The following is a 16,881-nucleotide window of genomic DNA, read 5'->3' on the forward strand; positions in this document are numbered from 1 at the left end:
CACAGCCTAAATAAAGACTTGTGTGTGCACTCAAGTCATCTTCCGGCAGAAAGGCAGGGTTTTCAGGGGAGACCCGGAGAGAGAGCGATGTTGGTGGGAAGGTTTTGCCCGAAGGGTGGGTTTGTTACTTTCACAAGTATAGCAGCAGCAGAAGAGGAGACTTACTCTCATTCATGCAGGAAGTGTAAAGCATTTTAGCTTTCCGAAAGGCTTCTTGATCACCCTGCTCCGGAGCCTCCAGCACACCTGGAGGGATGGAACCACTGCAGTGAGACGGTGCCCTGCGTAACCTTCCTCATCATCTGAATCAGTGCTAGTGTAGGAATGCCAGCAACAATCAGCACCCACTGGCTCCATTGACCACGAAATCAGAGTGCTCTGTACTGGAACTATTGTACAGGAAGGGGGAGGTTGTGAAGGAGACACACACACACACACACACACACACAGCTTCTCCTACTCGCACTGAAGCCAATATCACAAGGCCAATCGATTTCAGTGGGACCGGAGCCGCCCTTTCAGTATTTGTGCGTTGAGGGGCTGGAGGGGAAAGGCCTGGTCCAGAGATGGGGTATTGCAGGTACCAGGGCGTTCATTACTTAGCATGTCACTGTGCTACATGTTGATTTTTATTTTTTACCCGACAGTTGCCAGCTGTTAACACCAATTACACAAACACAACCGTGGTATGTCCGTAATTGTGGTGTGGTGGCCGTTGGCAAAGGCTGGCTTTAGCATGCCTATCGTTGCCGGGGGGGGGGGGGGGGAAATGACATAAGTCAACTTTTCTTTATTTAAAAAAAACACAGTGGTGGTGAGAAATCCCCCTGTCACCACCTCTGCACCCATCCCCCACTCCGATCGAGTGCTGGATGGGGCCTAGTCTACGCGAGAGACATTTGCTGGTAGGGCTATTCAGACAAACCCTCCTACACACAGGTTAGACTGAGCTTTTGGCAGCAGGGACCATCTTTGTGTTCTGTGTTTGTACCGCACCGAGCACAATGGAGCCTGCTCCAAGACTAGGGCTCTTAGGTGTTGCGTAATACAGCTTTTGCTACTACTAATATTCTGGCAAAGGAGTGCTTGGGCTGGCATAGCTTATACCAGTCCCCCAAATGAAATAAGCTATCCTGCCAAAAGGATGTTTTTGCCTGTATAAGTGCGTCTACACAAGGGCTTTGGCTGGTATAAAAATGTTGTAAGAAATCACACCCCTAACTGACATCACCGTACTGGCAAACATTGTAAAGTCTAGACCTGGCCTGAGACGGATGCATGGCTTTTTTCAAGAGTCCGGATCAGATCCTCCGATGGTATGAATCAATGTCACTCCATTGACGTGAATGAAGCTATGTTGATTTATGAATGAGGCTCTAGCTCTTGTTTAGGAAGCCATGATTAAAAATTACTTCGACCCTCTTTCATGGTTTTACAGACCATGGGGGCAATGGTATTTTTTGGGGTAGGGGAGTGAATGCATTGGTTTAATGCAGATTTAATTGTGTTGGCTACCACTTCTGGGGAGCGGGTGGGCGGACATATCTTTAGTTCAAACTTCTGATGCTCAGGCTCGTTATTTTGCATACATGCTGTAACCCTGTCCCAGTCCTACCTTTCAGGATGATCTCCAGTTCATCTCTCAGTATGTCAAAAATGCTGTATCTTGAACTGGTTTCTGGGATGACATGCCGGTTTAGCCAGCCCCCACAGGCGTACTGATAGAAGTCTGTGCAAGGCTCAGTCATTGGATCCATGTTCTGAAGTATTCTAGCAGCTACAAGAAAAGGAGTATTTGTGGCACCTTAGAGACTAATTTATTTGAGCATAAGCTTTCGTGAGCTACAGCTCACTTCATCCGGTGAATTGGTTAGTCTCTAAGGTGCCACAAGTACTCCTTTTCTTTTCGTGAATACAGATTAACACGGCTGCTACTCTGAAATCTAGCAGCTACGTATCACAAAAACTAGATATCTGAGTTGCATCGGATGTCCAAGCTGCACATAATGCTCTGAGGTTATTCAGGGAGGGGTCACTGCTCGGTTCCCTCCCTGAGCAAGGACACAGGTATGTTTCCCAAGCAGGTGCTCTGCAGAACAGATCTTTCATCTTCATACTACTCATCTGGGGTAAGATTCACTCTGGTGCAATGGGACTGCAAAAAGCCCTAAGCACCATTTCCAGTCCATTTAAACCCTCAGTGCAAGGACCCAGTGGTGTGCAGGACTTTAAACGAGCCATCTGCACAGGGCAAACTTCCACCCTGGCAAACCCCTTCAGCAGGGCTTTGACTGGCTGCAAGTGGTAGTCCCCCGTGGTGAAAGTGCCACATAAAGGCATGACAAGTACTGCACATTCTGATGGAGAGTGAGAGGGGAAATAAGACCTACAAGCAGAATAGTTGGTTGGGCAGGGGCTGCTGTGCTTTTTATTATGTGGCTGAAGTCACTCAGCCTGCAGCCTCCTGCCTAGGGCCATTGACCCCCAACGGTAATTTCCCCCTGCACAAATGAGTGCCAGACTTCTCCCTATTAGTGCCAGCTGCAGATAATAACACTGATACAATAACAATACCATGTAGCTCTTATATAGTGCTTTTCATCCACAGATCTCAAAGCACATCAAAAAAGAAGTACCATTGTTTTACAGATGGGGAAACTGAGGCATGGAACCCTCGAATGCTGATATGTGCAGCCAGCTTTGGGAAAAATTATTCTTCAGTCCACGCAGCAGATCTGATCTCTTATCAACAAGGCAAATTTCTATAGTATAGTCTGCCCTGATTCCACATACAAAAACACCACTGAATTAACTGAGAGTGGGGATCCCAGGGGAGAATTTTTCCCTTTTATGTTGTTTTCTCAGATAGCTTGAATGAGTCTGAATGAGAATGAACAAGTAGCTGCTTACCTGGCTGGTCAATGCTAGGTAGGGTGCAGCAGGATGACTCACTTTCAGACAAAGAGTGGGATTTTCAAAAGCCCCTTACTTAACAGCTCAAGTCTCATTGTGCCTAAGTGACTTAGGTGCAAAAGTCCCATTGAAGTCAATGGGACTTGTGTTCCGAAATCACTCAGGTGCTTTTGGAAATCCCGCCCAAGATTCAAATCGGCAATGCTAGTATTATTAATGCAGCCAAATGGGAACTTTCATTCCTTTCAGCTCCTGAGCACCATTTCAATCATCTTTTCCTTTCCTTTTAAAGGACAGTCACAGTCTCTTCCTGGGCTTGGGTGAGAGGCGGGGGCAGTGCGTACATCTGACATGACACCTCTGCAGCCAGGGTACAGACGAAGAATTATTACCTGCTGCGACACATCCCGGAGTAATGCATATGCTGCCGGCATTGGTACCATGCTGCGTATCTGTGGGGGAGAATAAAACCACATGATGCTACGATTCACTTACGTAAGGAACAGCTGACACTCCACCGCGGCTCGACTTCATTCTGAGCTCACCTGGGCTCTTTTTATTTTATTTTAAAGGAAGTGAATTCTAGCGCCAAGGAAAGAGGCCAGGATGAGAGACCTTTGTCTATCTGAAGAATAGGTGCAGTGAGGGCAGCTACAATGAAAGCGTCTCTCAGGCTGCCCTGCCAGGACAGCACAGCTCATTTGAAGGGGGTGAGAGACTAGTTCAATTCCCAGGCTAATCCACTCCATGGTCTCTATGATACAACCTTTTATGATAAAACAGACAATAGCTACTGAAAGTTGGATGCCATCTTCGGTGATTTCTATCAAGCTGCTCATGGCACAAAGCACCTTGTTTAACTTTTTCCTATTCAGGGTTGCGGCTCAAAACCATTGTGAAACCTGGAATCTAGCGATGGTATTTCTGCCAGTGAAAACCTCTCTCAGAATAACTGTGGCTTTGAAAGCCAAGTAGAACAAGGTGCTTCTAGTGTGCTATAAGCAGGATTCCTCCTAGGCTCTTTTTTTCTATTCTGCTGTTCGCTGTCTCTCGGTGAAACTTACCCCTGTGCAGACTTGGCCCAGTTGCACCAGACCTAGGCACCACTTAGGTCCTGAGTAAGCCCTCAAAGTTAGGCATAAATGCAGCATAGTCCTTGCACTTGACAAGTCAGTTGATCTCTTTGTATCTCAGTTTCCCTATCTGTAAAATGGGCATTACCACACTTATTTTATAGGGATGCTGTGAAGCTTTTTTCATTCGTGTTTGTAAATTGCTCTGAGAGCTTCTGATGAAGGAAGGTGCAATGTTAGTGAAGGACATTCTTGTCATTAGTTGTAAATTTTATAAACAGGAATCTGTTCAGGCCACAAAGCTGGGATCTTGATCCAAAATTCCCCCCCGAGTTTGGGATTGTTTGGTATTTTACAGAGTTTGGCCTGCTCCCCAAATCCTCCAGGATTGTTCAGGAATGTTTGGATGTGGTGTGCTTTATGCCTATGCTTTTCCCTGGCATAATTTCAGTCTCATTTGTGCTTGGCTGCTTTCTGTTAAGCAAAGGATCACTGAGGCCCACACTGGGAAAAACAACCAAAAAATCACTTTCCAAATGGATTAAACTTGGTTCTCCTGTGCAGCAATGTTTCTAGCGCAGAGATATTGGGCAAACCGATTCAAGCTGAATACAGGTGTTTGCCAAGAGTAGACTCTGTCAAAGTAATTCAGGTAGACGTAGAACAGTGGGGAGGAAAAGAGTGCTTTGAAGTTCATCAGTGAAACCAACAGCAACAGCACCCCTTGTGATTGGGAATGTAGCATTCAGGGCTAAACCAAGTGGGAGTGTGTGTGTGTAGAAATCTGCGTTAGAAAAACTCCACAAATTATGGTCTAGTAATTAGACAGGGGACTGGGAATCTGGACCAGAGGCGATTAAAGTATTTGTGACATCATACAAAACTACTCAAAATTTGAGGTTTTTGCAGATTGTACAAACTTGAAAATAGGCCCGTTTTTGTGAAAAATGTTCCTAAACTGCATAACTTTTTGAGCTAAAAACCAAACCCTTTTCAATGCAGACAAGCAGCTTATGTATCAAAGGCATGAACATTCATGTGGGTGCAAATATTGGCATACTGAAATCGCAGATAAAGGGAGAACAGGAGACGGGCGAGGAGAGGAAGAGGAAAAAGCGCAATAGTCACACCCCACAAATGTGTGTATTTTGCACTGTTCTAGTCAGTATCATGGGGACCCCACTTGTGTTGGGCCTGTTTCTTTACTGCCTAAGATGATTTTACACCACTTGAAAGGGAGAGCACAGTGGGTGTACGACTGTACAACATGGGCAGGTCGAGAAGTGGCATTTTCACACGCTTTGCACTGATATAAATGGTAACACAATGCAGAGGGGAATTAGCCTTCTGCTGTGGGATGTGTATAACTTCCACTGAATTCCGTGGGAGTAACGTATATCGCAGGGAGAATCAGGTCCCTAGGTTCTATTCCTGGTTTAACTATTGACTACAGGAGAAATTCATCCCTGTGCAGAAGGAGAGCAGAATGTCTATACACTATTTGAGCTCCTCCGTGGAGGGTTTAAGTGGTGCCCAAGCCTAGAATCAGTCGTCTGCTTGGGGTGAAAGAACTTCACATTGTACAATTTACAAAGCAAATTACCCCACCTTTCAGTTTCCCCTTCTGCACAATATAGGTAACTTCAGACCTACTTCATAGGGGCTTGTGAGACTTAATTGATGTTCATAACCTGTTCCATGACCCCCAGAGAAAGGTGCTTTGAGAGAGCAAAGTGTTACCATTAGACACAATATGTGGCTATGCTTTTTCAGTTGAGCTCTTCAATAGCCCTCACTGCAAGTGACGTATAAAATGTCTGATAAACACATTGCATTAGCAGGCGTTTTCTCTCTTCTGTTTGGGCTTATTTAAAATGATAACATTTGAAGACCATATTTTGACCAGGCAACCCCTCTGGGAGGGATAGAACACCAAGTAATTATAATCACATTTGAGACAATCAAAGAACTATGTATAACATAAATAACAGAGGGTGGGGGTAAAATTTGATGGAAATCTGGCACAAGTCAGATATTCCTCAGCTTTCAGCTCATGATCAGGGACATTTTGATTTCTGTAATAAGAACATAAGAGCCGCCACACTGGGTCAGACCAATGGTCCATCTAGCCCCGTGTCCTGTCTTCTGACAATGGCCAGTGCCAGATATGCCACTTGCCTAATTGCTCCTCAGATGTTTTGATTTGTGCGTACACGCTGATCTTTCTTGTTCAGGAAAGAGGTCCCCGCCTTTGATGTCTTCATGAACACACGGTTACCTGCAATGGGCTAATGAAAGCTAACACCAAACAGCAGAGGAAGCCCAAATTGGGAATTATAATTGGGAAAGAATGCAAATGGGATTAAAGCAGAGAGGAAATTTTTTTTCTGGCTGCTATAAATAAACTGCAGTAGGGAAAACATGGACAAAAAAATTCTCACGTACTCAGGAGAATCAGGCATTTGATTTTTTACATCCACAGCATAGGGGTGTGGATGGATTAATTAGAATGAGAGCCACTTCAGCCTGAGATTCACTTAGTACATTGGCAGGTAAAATATGTCAGACAAGAACAGAGAAGTCTCATTACTCAGTGTTTTCTCCTCCAGTAACAGTCAATATAAAAGCTGGACTGCTGGAAATAGGATGGGTATCTCTTAAAAATCTTCCTCATTTTCTTAACTGGGACCCAAGATGACAGACAAGAGTTTTGTGATTTTGCTTCTCCACTTCATTTCTAATAGGTCCATCCAGTGAACCTGCTACCTCTTATTAGAAATTTTCCAGAGGAACATTCATCTGTCTGAAATGCTGATTTGTTGGAAGCAAAACCTTTTGTGGAAAAGTGTCAATTTCAATGACATTTTATTGGGAAAGAAACATTGGAAAAGAAGCATTTTGGAGTGGTAGAAATATTCCATTTTGAACTTTTTGGAATGGAATGTTTCAGTTTCCAGGTGTGAAAGGACTTTTTGTTTTAATTATTTAAATTTGATTGTCTAATGTGTGAAATTAGAAAAAAGTCAATGTCAGAAGGAAACATTTTGATTTTATCAAAACAAAATGTTTCGATTGACCCCAAATGAAACTTTTGGGGGGAATTTTATCTTGTGGGGAAATTTGAAATGTTTTGTTTTTATTCAGCTTCAGCTTCTATTGGGCTAGGTGCTGTCTGAGCCCTTAACCACAAGCTCGTCCTTCCTCCCTCGTTCGTAGCTGTGTGCATCCTCGAAGTGACCTGGGCATCACTGAGGTTCAGAGACACAAACACAAACGTTCTTTATCCAGCCCATTCCAAACATGCACAGTTGCTGGTGCAACACATGCTGCAAAAGGACGATGATCAAAGAAAAGAAACGGTTGAGAGTCTTTGTTTTAGTGAGGCCCTCTTATGACTTTGGCTTTGGTTGGAAACCCTACTGTGTTCAAGGAAAGCTTTGAGGTTCAAGAGCAGTTTATGGCCCTAATGCTACTCCAAAGATGCTGTGATTCATACTTTTCTAGCTGTCCAAATGGGTGGGACAGACTTGTTGGCACCGGGATCTGAGTCGTAAAATGCTACAGTTATCTAACGAAGACTTTTAAATGCAGGGCACTAACCCTTTTGTCTCACTCCATTCCAATAGTGTCCATACGTGCTAACCTGTGTGTCCCAGCACCACGTACCCACACCCCTCTCTGTCTGCAGCATCTGTCAGTCTCTTCTCACCTACCTGTGGACAGAGCAGCATGTATTATAAAATACCTCCATTGGGCTAATAGTAATAACTTGCCATCCTGAAAGGAAAAAGGCTATTCAGAAATGTCTCTGGCATGTTAAAGTTCTAATTTGAACACTTACAGGCCCCATCTCAGGTCAGGGCTCCATTGAGCCAGGTGCTGTACAAACACACAGTAAGAGGCAGTCCCTGCCCCAAAGAGCTTAGAATCTAAATAAACAAGACAGACGGGAGAATGGAATAATTACCAGGCCTTTTTATTTTTTGTTACTGTTAGTGACCTGATGCACCCAGAGATTATTTAGTGACTGGCCCAGGGTCACAGAGGTGGTCTGGGCAGAGCTGGGACTTGAACATAGATCTCTCCAGTCTTACTCCAGTTGATTTATCCAGGTCCCTGCCTGTTACTGGGGAATGGATGGGCTCGTGGTTAGGAAAGATGACAAGAACTAAATACACCTCATCGTCAGCTGGTGTAAATTGATTTCAGGGGAGCTTCAATTAAATGTCAACAAATAATACTGAGGTGGGATAATTATAATCGTCTCCAAGCACCTGAAGGGTGTAGAGCTGAAGCAGGGCAATGATTTGGTTAGAGTGGCTCCTGAGGGGAACACAGGTTGAACATCCAGACACATTCCCTAATGGTAAGTGCATTAGGTTGCAGAATAGTCTCTTGTGTGAAAGAACAGAAGCATGTAATTGGATTAGAAAAGAAAGCAAGTTAGAAAGAGAGACGTATCCTAGCCCACATATCAGTTGCCCATTTAAACACAGTGCTGCCTTCACAAGTGCTCCTCCCCTTGATTGGCAGCTGAGCTCTGTAGCAGGGTGACCCCGCTCTCCTGCTTCTGAGCCCGGTTGCCACCCACTCTGCTAATCACACTGAACAGCGCGATAACGTTACAGTGACCTGTTACACACTCAAGGGGAGCATTTCCCCTGGCTAGTCTCTCCAGGATGAAAGGCAAGAGCTACGGTCTTTCATCTTCACCAGCTCAAAGAAAAGCCATCTCTTTGTTGTGAGGCAAGCAAAGCAATGCTCATTTACATGAGCTGGACTTCTAGTCATCCTACAACATTTCTGTGACGTGCGTCTTCGACAGTTGATGTGTGTCTGAATCCACACATGGCAGAACTAAGGCAGTGAGGCCTAGTAGACAGAACATGGGACAGGGCTTAAGGAGATCTGGGTTCTATTCCTGGCTGTGTCACTGGCCTGAGTGATTCTTGGGCAAGCCATGGCATGTCTCTGTGCCCTCAGTTTCCCCATCTGTACATTGTGGATAATTATCCTGACCTTCTTTGTAAAGTGTTTTGAGATCTATGGATGAAAAACAGTAAGTAAGAGCTAGGTATTATAATTGCAGTCACATGGGCTTACTGCTCCTCCTCTTTTTATCCCATCACATTTTATTTAGCCTTTGCACATCCACCACGAGAGGGTTGGCAGAAACTTTCCTTTTTGATAATACCAATGTTATCTGGATTCTACTTCTACAGTCTGATCACTTCTATGTTTTAATCATAGTTTCTGCTAATCAAGTTGACGGATCCTGCACTCAACAGGGGTTAGAGGGGGCTTAGCCCTTGGCAGGATTGGGCCCTATGCCAGGACTAAGGTATATGTATTTTTTCAGATCAATTATTTCTTTTCAGTTGGAAGTGTTCTGCACTCAGCACCTGTTCACCAACCTCTAACTGACTAGTCCTGGTGTTGCTCAGCAACACTACTAAACTCTAACCCCAAAGCTTGGATAAACAACTAACTTCAGATGGGAGAAGTGTCTAGGGGCCGCTGGGAATTGGGACGGGATCTGAACCCAGATCCCAATTTTGAAAAAGCTCCTGCTGAATCTTCATAACATGATCAATCTCAACTATGGAGCTAAATGACCAGCATTGAAAATTTGTAGCTTAAGCCTCTCTCTTATTAAGATCAGTTTATAGTTTTCAAAGCCACTAATGGATCAAGTCCCAGCTACATCAAAGAGTGAATTTCAATCTATAAACCCCTGGGATAGCTGTACTCTTCTGGGACAAGGCAGATCACAAAGCACAAGGCGAAGCATATGAAAGCTAGGGACAAAGCGTTCTTGTTTGAGGGGATCTAGCTGTGGAACACACTTCCAGAGGAAATCAGATTAATCCAGAGTCTGACCATCCTTAGAAAATGCTCCAAAGCCTTCCTCTATGAAATGCCTTTCCAGCAGAAGAATGACAGTCACAACATTGACAGCCTTTCGGACCACTCAATCCCAGCCAGCCAACCAACCAACCAAAAAATAGTAATAAATGTTTTTTAAAACAATCAAAACGCTATCACTAACCTGGACAGAATTTAGACCCCAAAAAGGAGAAGTGCCAAAGACCCCATACCATCAGCTAGGACTTCACTGTTGCATCTGCTTTCACATGGAACGAACTCACATGTGGGGGTGATGGGCAGTAGTACAGAACCCTAAGACAGACTGATAGATAATTTCCCAAAAGACTGGCCACCATATTTTCTTCCATCATTTCTCATGGACCAGACTGCACCACATGGCAGTTATCATCAAAGCATTTTTCCTGACCATGCCCTGAAAATGACTTGATTCAAAGGCTGGAACTGAAACTCTATCAGCAAGCATCTAACTCCAAAGCACCAGAAAATGGACCCTGTGATGAAAGTGTAATTGAGCTGGGTGAAGGAGAGACGTCAGGTCTGTTTTGAAACCTCTGTAGCATATGTGGAGTTCTAAAACGTTGTCACCGAAGTGGATCATTAAAAATGGCCTGTGAAGGGTTCTCAGCTTACTTCCAAAAGTGGTGCTTTTGTTTCCCCTTCAATTATCTCAATTACACCTCTGTAATTGGCAAAACCAAGCTGAGTTGATGCTTTATGTGATATGACCAATGCCACCTGCTCTTACTCCCCAGTATGCTCAATGGGGCTTTGCAGACTAATCCGACTAACACTTTGCACAATGCTTTGCCATTGCTCTTTTCCTGAACCTCACATGAATTTGCTTGAAAACAACACCAGAGGTGGGAAATGTACACTCTGAGTCTACACTGCAAAGCTGTGTGTACTACATTTTCCAGCCTTGCTTTGCCAGTAAAAAAAAAATCCTATTTTATCATAATAGATAGATCTTCCTGTTGGTGTAATTTGAGGAAAGGGATGGTGACACTTGTGTGAACTGTAACCAAATACGTCAATGAAGAGTCTTAATTTGATATCCTCTGATGAAAACTGCTAAATACAAATGCCCGATATATTCCGGTAGGCTACTAATGCACAACCTGTAAAACTATTTCCCCATGCTTATTTCCACCCCCCTCACCACAGTTACTCTCACCTTCTTGTCAACTGTTGGAAATGGGCCATCCTGATTATCACTAAAAAAGGTTTTTTTCTCCTGCTGATAATAGCTCACCTTAATTGATCACTCTCGTTATAGTGTGTATGGCAACACCCATTTTTTCATGTTCTCTGTGTATATATCTATCTTCCTACTGTATTTTCCACTGGATGCATCTGATGAAGTGGGTTTTAGCCCATGAAAGCTTATGCTCAGATAAATTTGTTAGTCTCTAAGGTACCACAAGTACTCCTCATTCTTTTAACCTGATGTGACTTACTGGTATAATAGGGCAGGGATAACTCATGGGTTAATACATTTTCTGTAAAGCTCCAAAGCCAAAACAAAACAAACGTCTAGCTAGATGGCTGCACTTTGAAATGTCCAAGTATAAAAATCACAATGGGGTGAATAATGCATGAGCCAGCGTTTGACACTAACATTAAGACTAGTGCATTGCAGTGGGGAAAAACCGGATTATTGGAGATGTGGTGAACACAGCCGAGTGAATAAGTAAATGTTTGGTTTGGTGGCTGCAGTGGAAATTTTTTGCTTTTTATCATCAAGACAATTAACACAAACATTTCATTTGGGTTGAACGAAACGTCGTTTTGAAAAGACACTTCAAAGTGAAATGCCGTTTCCAATCAATGTTTCTGAAACAGTTCAACACTTCCGAATTTCCCCCCCCCTTTTTTTTCAGCTGAAACAATTTGACCTGAATTTGTGAATAGTTTCAGTGCCCTGAAAAATGCATTTTGGGGTCAAATTTACTATTAGAAGGCCACCCAGCTCTAGCTCTGACTCCATTAGCCCCACAGGTGAGCAGGAAGTCAGTGCTTGAGTAGCTATGGGGTAGCTCCATCAAAAAGCCAACTCGAGTGACAAAATTTCAACAGAGCAACACTGGTTTACACCAGCTGAGGATCTGGCCCAAAGGGAGAGAGGGAAGGTCAATGTCATTGTGGCAAGAGCTATTCCACATTCGAAGGTCTGCTGTTTACCACAGACACGTCAAAGTTCAGCAGGAACCTGATCCAAAGCCCAGTGGAGTCAATGAAAAGAATCCTATTGTCTTAGGTGAGCTTTAGAGCAGGCCCTGGACTGGGATTCATGCTTAACATAGTCAGTAACGAACTATAGGAACTTATAAATGGGTCTTTAGACTTGTTTAGCACAAGAGTGTCAGGGCAGCACAATGATTCTGCTGAGCAGTGGGTCGTTCGAAATTTTCAGAATGCAAGCATGCTTTGCACTTCATTCCCTTTTTGAGCTTTCTTTTCAGAAGGTGAGAACCCAGCAAATGACACAGTCATATGTTCAAAGCATACTCTGGCCTTGTGGTGTGGGTTTTTTGGTTTTGATTTTTTCTTTTGTCTGAGTGTCTCTCCCCACGCCCCCCTTCTTCAAGGACTACAGATGGCTGAGGATGGCACATATTAAAGCAATTAGATCCACAGTTATCGTTTGGCAGGCACTTGTTTCCCAGACAGTTCTCATCTGCAGAAGTGTTGTCAACATCGCAGATTGGCTGTGTCGCTCTTAAAGCTGAGCCGTTTACTTGTAACACATAATTGATCCACTGAAGTTAGCTTCTTTTCTTCAGAGAATATCTGTACTGGATGTCAATTTCCTCAATTTGTACACACCACTCAATTTATTATTATTATTTGCAGTTTTTGCTCCTCTATTTGCAAATATTTTAAAATCTACAGCTTGATTGTAGGCTGCTCTAAGCAACTGTTGGATATTCTATATATGTGCTGCATTGGTCAGTTGTGATTGGTTGAACAAGTCCCCTTGGGATTATTTCTGTAACCTTATTGGATGACTTTGCAAGCATTTAGGGCACAAATACCTGTGTGTACAAATCTAAAATTCATTTCCCACAGATACTTGTGCCTATGTTTTTGAAATTATTTCTCCATGGCAAATTCAGATGGATAAAACTTGGTCCATGGAGGTTTGCAATTCATCTGTCTGCAGACAGCGCTGCATCACTCTGTTTTAAATGGGAGTTAAGTGGTGCAACTTACCAGGCCTTTGACAGGTGAATATCACTTAAGAAGCAAACGCAAGCTATCTTTGGGCACAGCCGATGGAAATGAATTTATAAATTGAAGCAAGAATTAGCAGATGCTGAATATTCATCCAACTTCTGTCATTCTGGACCTGTCCCTCCTCTCATTTGGATTGGTTTTACATCCATGTAACTCCGCTTCCTCCACATTCACTCCAGTATGAAAGGTGAAGAGCATGGCTCGCTCTCAGAATTTCATTGTGGAGCTTGTGATCATATTTTTGTTAAAGCCCCAGCACCTGGAGGCATGTGATTGCCTGAGAATCTCAGCTGTATTAAAAACAAAATTAAGTTTCTAAGCTTTATGGGGCAGGGACTGTCCTTTTCCTCCATTTGTACAGCGCTTAGCACAATAGGGTGCTGGTCTGTGGCTAGGGCTCCTAGGTGCTACTGCACTACAATGAATAAATAAAACAATAATAATAATGTTAACGCTTAGGGTTGTGGAGAAAATCTTACAAATATTACCTGTGAGAACCCTAAAGGCTCTGAAACCAGAAACAAATTTTTTCGAACAGTTGGGGTTGGCAATAGTGGGAGAATTTCATTTAAATAGCATTCATCAGTGTTTTTATAAAGGTTGACTGTGGCTTGACATACTCTATTATGATAGGATCAGTGTTAAGATGCTTTTGGGACCAAAGCCTGTGTGATGCAGGGATGGAATTTTTGGGGTTGTGCTAATAACTCTCATGCTATTCAGGAAGTGTCCCTGAGGCTGATCCTTTGGGAAGGTAATGAATGGGCGAAATCATGTAAAGGACTCTGGCATATTCAGATCAAAAGTACATCCCGTCACCTTTGTCTTCCTCCCTGTCTACCCTCCTCTCAAGATCATTCTGCAGTTGTCTCTTTCCTCTGCTTTTGGACTTATTTGGGCCCGGCATTGGGGATATAAAGGCTTCTTTAGAGGTCAAAAATCCCTCAGATCTCTTACGAAAAGATTCATCAGTGCTGGTCCAAAAGAGTGTTGTCACACGGCTGCATAAGCTGCAATGTTTTGCAACATGATTGGAACAAAGAGGCGAAAGAGGACATATGAGCCTATTAATTCTCAGCTGGCTAAATAGCATTTTCTGTAAGAAGCATTTCCAGGGAAGTGTCATTTTGATGAAGACCGTATTTGGCTGTAGCTGTGAATCTGTGTACCTTTTAATTAGAAATCAAGGACCCTGTTCTCATTTCCAACCTTAACACTCGTGTGTAATTAAAATAAAATAAATAAACACAAAGTAAAAGTTCTTGCTCCCATCATGAACATTCTGTCCAAATTGCATTTCCCCGTTGCTGTGTTACTGGGAGTTACAACCCTGGAGCCTACATTTGAGCAACGCCTGCTGCCCTCTTGTTAACGTATATTCTAGGAGAGATTTACCCAGACTCTGCTCTGCATTTGGTGAAAGACTTTCTAGTGACCCTTGTGAAGGGGCCTAAGATTGTCCAGCTGCAAGCTGTCCAGGTTATCCCTCTCAGCTGACTTTTTACTTCATCTGAACCTGGAACAGAGCAGCCCCACAGGCAAAGCAAACTGCCAGATTTGACAAACCCTTTGTGGAGCCAAACATTTGAATTCTGCTCCAGCTCAGTATTTAAAAGATACTAGATCCTCCCCTTGAAATGGAATTTCAGTTCTCAGTAGCACACGAAGCCAGCGGGGATATTTTTTCTCACACCTCCAGGGGTAACAGATTAAATATGAGAAACTTTCTGCTGAGCATGATGAGTGTCAAACGCTCAGGAGTTTTGTCCCGAATTGTAACAAATGCTGATAACATTCATTTGCTAGTGGCAGAAGAGTACAAGCAACAACAAAAGGAGCCTTTTACATGAATTGCTGTTTGGAAACTGGCAGTGTTGGGGTACTTCTGAGTGCCTTAGAAAGCAATTCGCTGCAGGTAGGGAATGCAGATACAATATATAGAGAAGAAACCCTGCCTTGCTTTAGTGTTGATATTAGAATTCATTTATTTCATTCTCAAGTATCTCAACAAAGCTCTGAAATCAAGAGGTATTCAGGAAAGTGACAAACAGGAGGCAGGTGCTGCTACAAACCCTGCCTACATTGCTTAAAGGAACACTTAAGAAAAATTGTTTTGCAATTGAGGTGCCAGTGAAAAACATGGTGTTATGGGGACACTTTCCATTTAATACACTTCAGCAACGTCCACCCTGGCAAAATGGTCACATGAAAGTCACTGAACTGCATCTCACTGACATTTCAAACAGCGCTGTGCGCCCTCATTTATGTTACCTCTCTTCGCTAGCATTTTTCAAAGCAGTTTTTACACTGAAATAACGCCCCAGGTGGCTCTGGTAGGCAGCTGTTGCTTTCAGACTTCTGCCTAAAAGGAATTTAGACTCTTAGGCTTCTACAAATACACAAAAATACCAACTGTTAGAATTTACGCACACTTTCCCTCCAGAAACACACACACAGAGTGTGTCGCATACGCGTTTTGCCCAGTGAAGACTGTGACACGTTTTGGTCTCTGTCAAATCAAATTTGCTAGATCTTGGATTTAATCCAAATGATAGAAGCCACTTGCATTGCATAGTTATACAGAAAAGCAGGTGTCTGAAGATAAACATCTCTGTTAATGAGCCCAGAGCAAGACGGAGAGAATGAAAACAAAGTCTCCCAGACAGAGGTGTTTGCACCTTCTCTCCCATTTTTTGATTTAGTGCTGCAGAAAAGACTCTTATGGGTGTGTTAATGAAGAAGGGGCTTGGAGAAGGGCGAGAGTGGCAGGTTTCTTACCTCTACTGTTGGCAAACAGGATCACCAGGGCGACCACCGCACAGGTCATGAGCAGCAACAGGACAGACAGACCGATGGTCACAAAGCTCCAGGATTTCTTCCCAGATTTTGTCGATTTTTCCACAATATCCATTTGACTTTCTGATTTCCCCATTATTGTAACTCTGAAACAGGAGGGGTGAAGGAGGATCAGAAATTAATAGCACCTGGCAACTTACCAGGTTGGCAAAATCCATGGTTGCTCAGGCAAGAGGGGACACAGAACATCACCACAGGGAAGGGCAGGGAGGGAAATCAAACACTTAATGATTACATGTACTTATTGTCACGGAGTGTGGGGGAGTCCAGGCCCTGCACCCCTCTTCCTGGGATTCACTGAGACTCTCAGCCAGCCAGTAAAACAGAAGGTTTATTGGACAACAGGAACACAGTCCAAAACAGAGCTTGTGGGTGCACCCAGGAGCCCTTAGTCAAGTCCTTCTGGGGGAGCAGGGAGCTTAGACCCCAGCCCTGGGGTTCCCTGCGTTCCTCCACCCAGCCCCAAACTGAAACTAAACCCACCCAGCCGGTTCCCTGCTGCAGCCTCCGTCCAGGTTCCTGGGCAGAGGTGTTACCTCCCCCTCCCGGCTCAGGTGACAGGCTCTCAGGTCTCCCATCCCCAGGGCACATCCCCAGGTCAACACTCCCCCCTCCCTGCTGCGTCACATCGTCACACTTATCCATTTGGTTGTCCACAGATTTCCCAACTTCATTCTCCATCTCCAGTGCCTACAGAACTGACTGCGCTCAGTATGTGCTGGTGGGGGCTTCCCGCCACAGCCCCAGTTCTCCTGGTGGGGCAGCACCCTAAGAAGCCCTCCATGGGCGGTGTAAGAAGAGTCTCATGATCAATTTGGTCAACTCCCTTACCCCCACCGGGGAAGGCAAGTGAGTGACTCACCCCTCCACCCTTTCAACCAGTGTCTTGCTGCTCTCAGGACCTTCTCAAAGA

The 16,881-nt window shown here is 44.0% G+C and overlaps 1 protein-coding gene across 2 annotated transcripts in view; it reads right to left on the reverse strand.

Moving 5' to 3' along the window:
* The window catches only part of MMEL1 (membrane metalloendopeptidase like 1), a 46,433-nt gene extending 29,784 nt beyond the window's left edge, over window positions 1-16,649 (reverse strand). Inside the window, exons 1-6 of one of the 2 annotated variants that reach the window (XM_077837380.1) lie at window positions 16,604-16,649; window positions 16,330-16,333; window positions 15,891-16,054; window positions 3,306-3,365; window positions 1,616-1,777; window positions 166-246 (exon numbers count right to left, since the gene is read on the reverse strand). In XM_077837380.1, the coding sequence (XP_077693506.1) occupies window positions 166-246; window positions 1,616-1,777; window positions 3,306-3,365; window positions 15,891-16,054; window positions 16,330-16,333; window positions 16,604-16,649 (517 nt within the window). Of the gene's footprint in view, window positions 1-165; window positions 247-1,615; window positions 1,778-3,305; window positions 3,366-5,330; window positions 5,360-15,890; window positions 16,055-16,329; window positions 16,334-16,603 lie in introns of those variants that run through there. The other variant, XM_077837382.1, reaches the window with a different exon arrangement.
* Between the last annotated feature and the right edge of the window lie 232 nt (window positions 16,650-16,881).

The sequence above is a fragment of the Eretmochelys imbricata genome, chromosome 18, assembly GCF_965152235.1.
Source record: "Eretmochelys imbricata isolate rEreImb1 chromosome 18, rEreImb1.hap1, whole genome shotgun sequence".
Classification (NCBI taxonomy): Eukaryota; Metazoa; Chordata; order Testudines; family Cheloniidae; genus Eretmochelys; species Eretmochelys imbricata.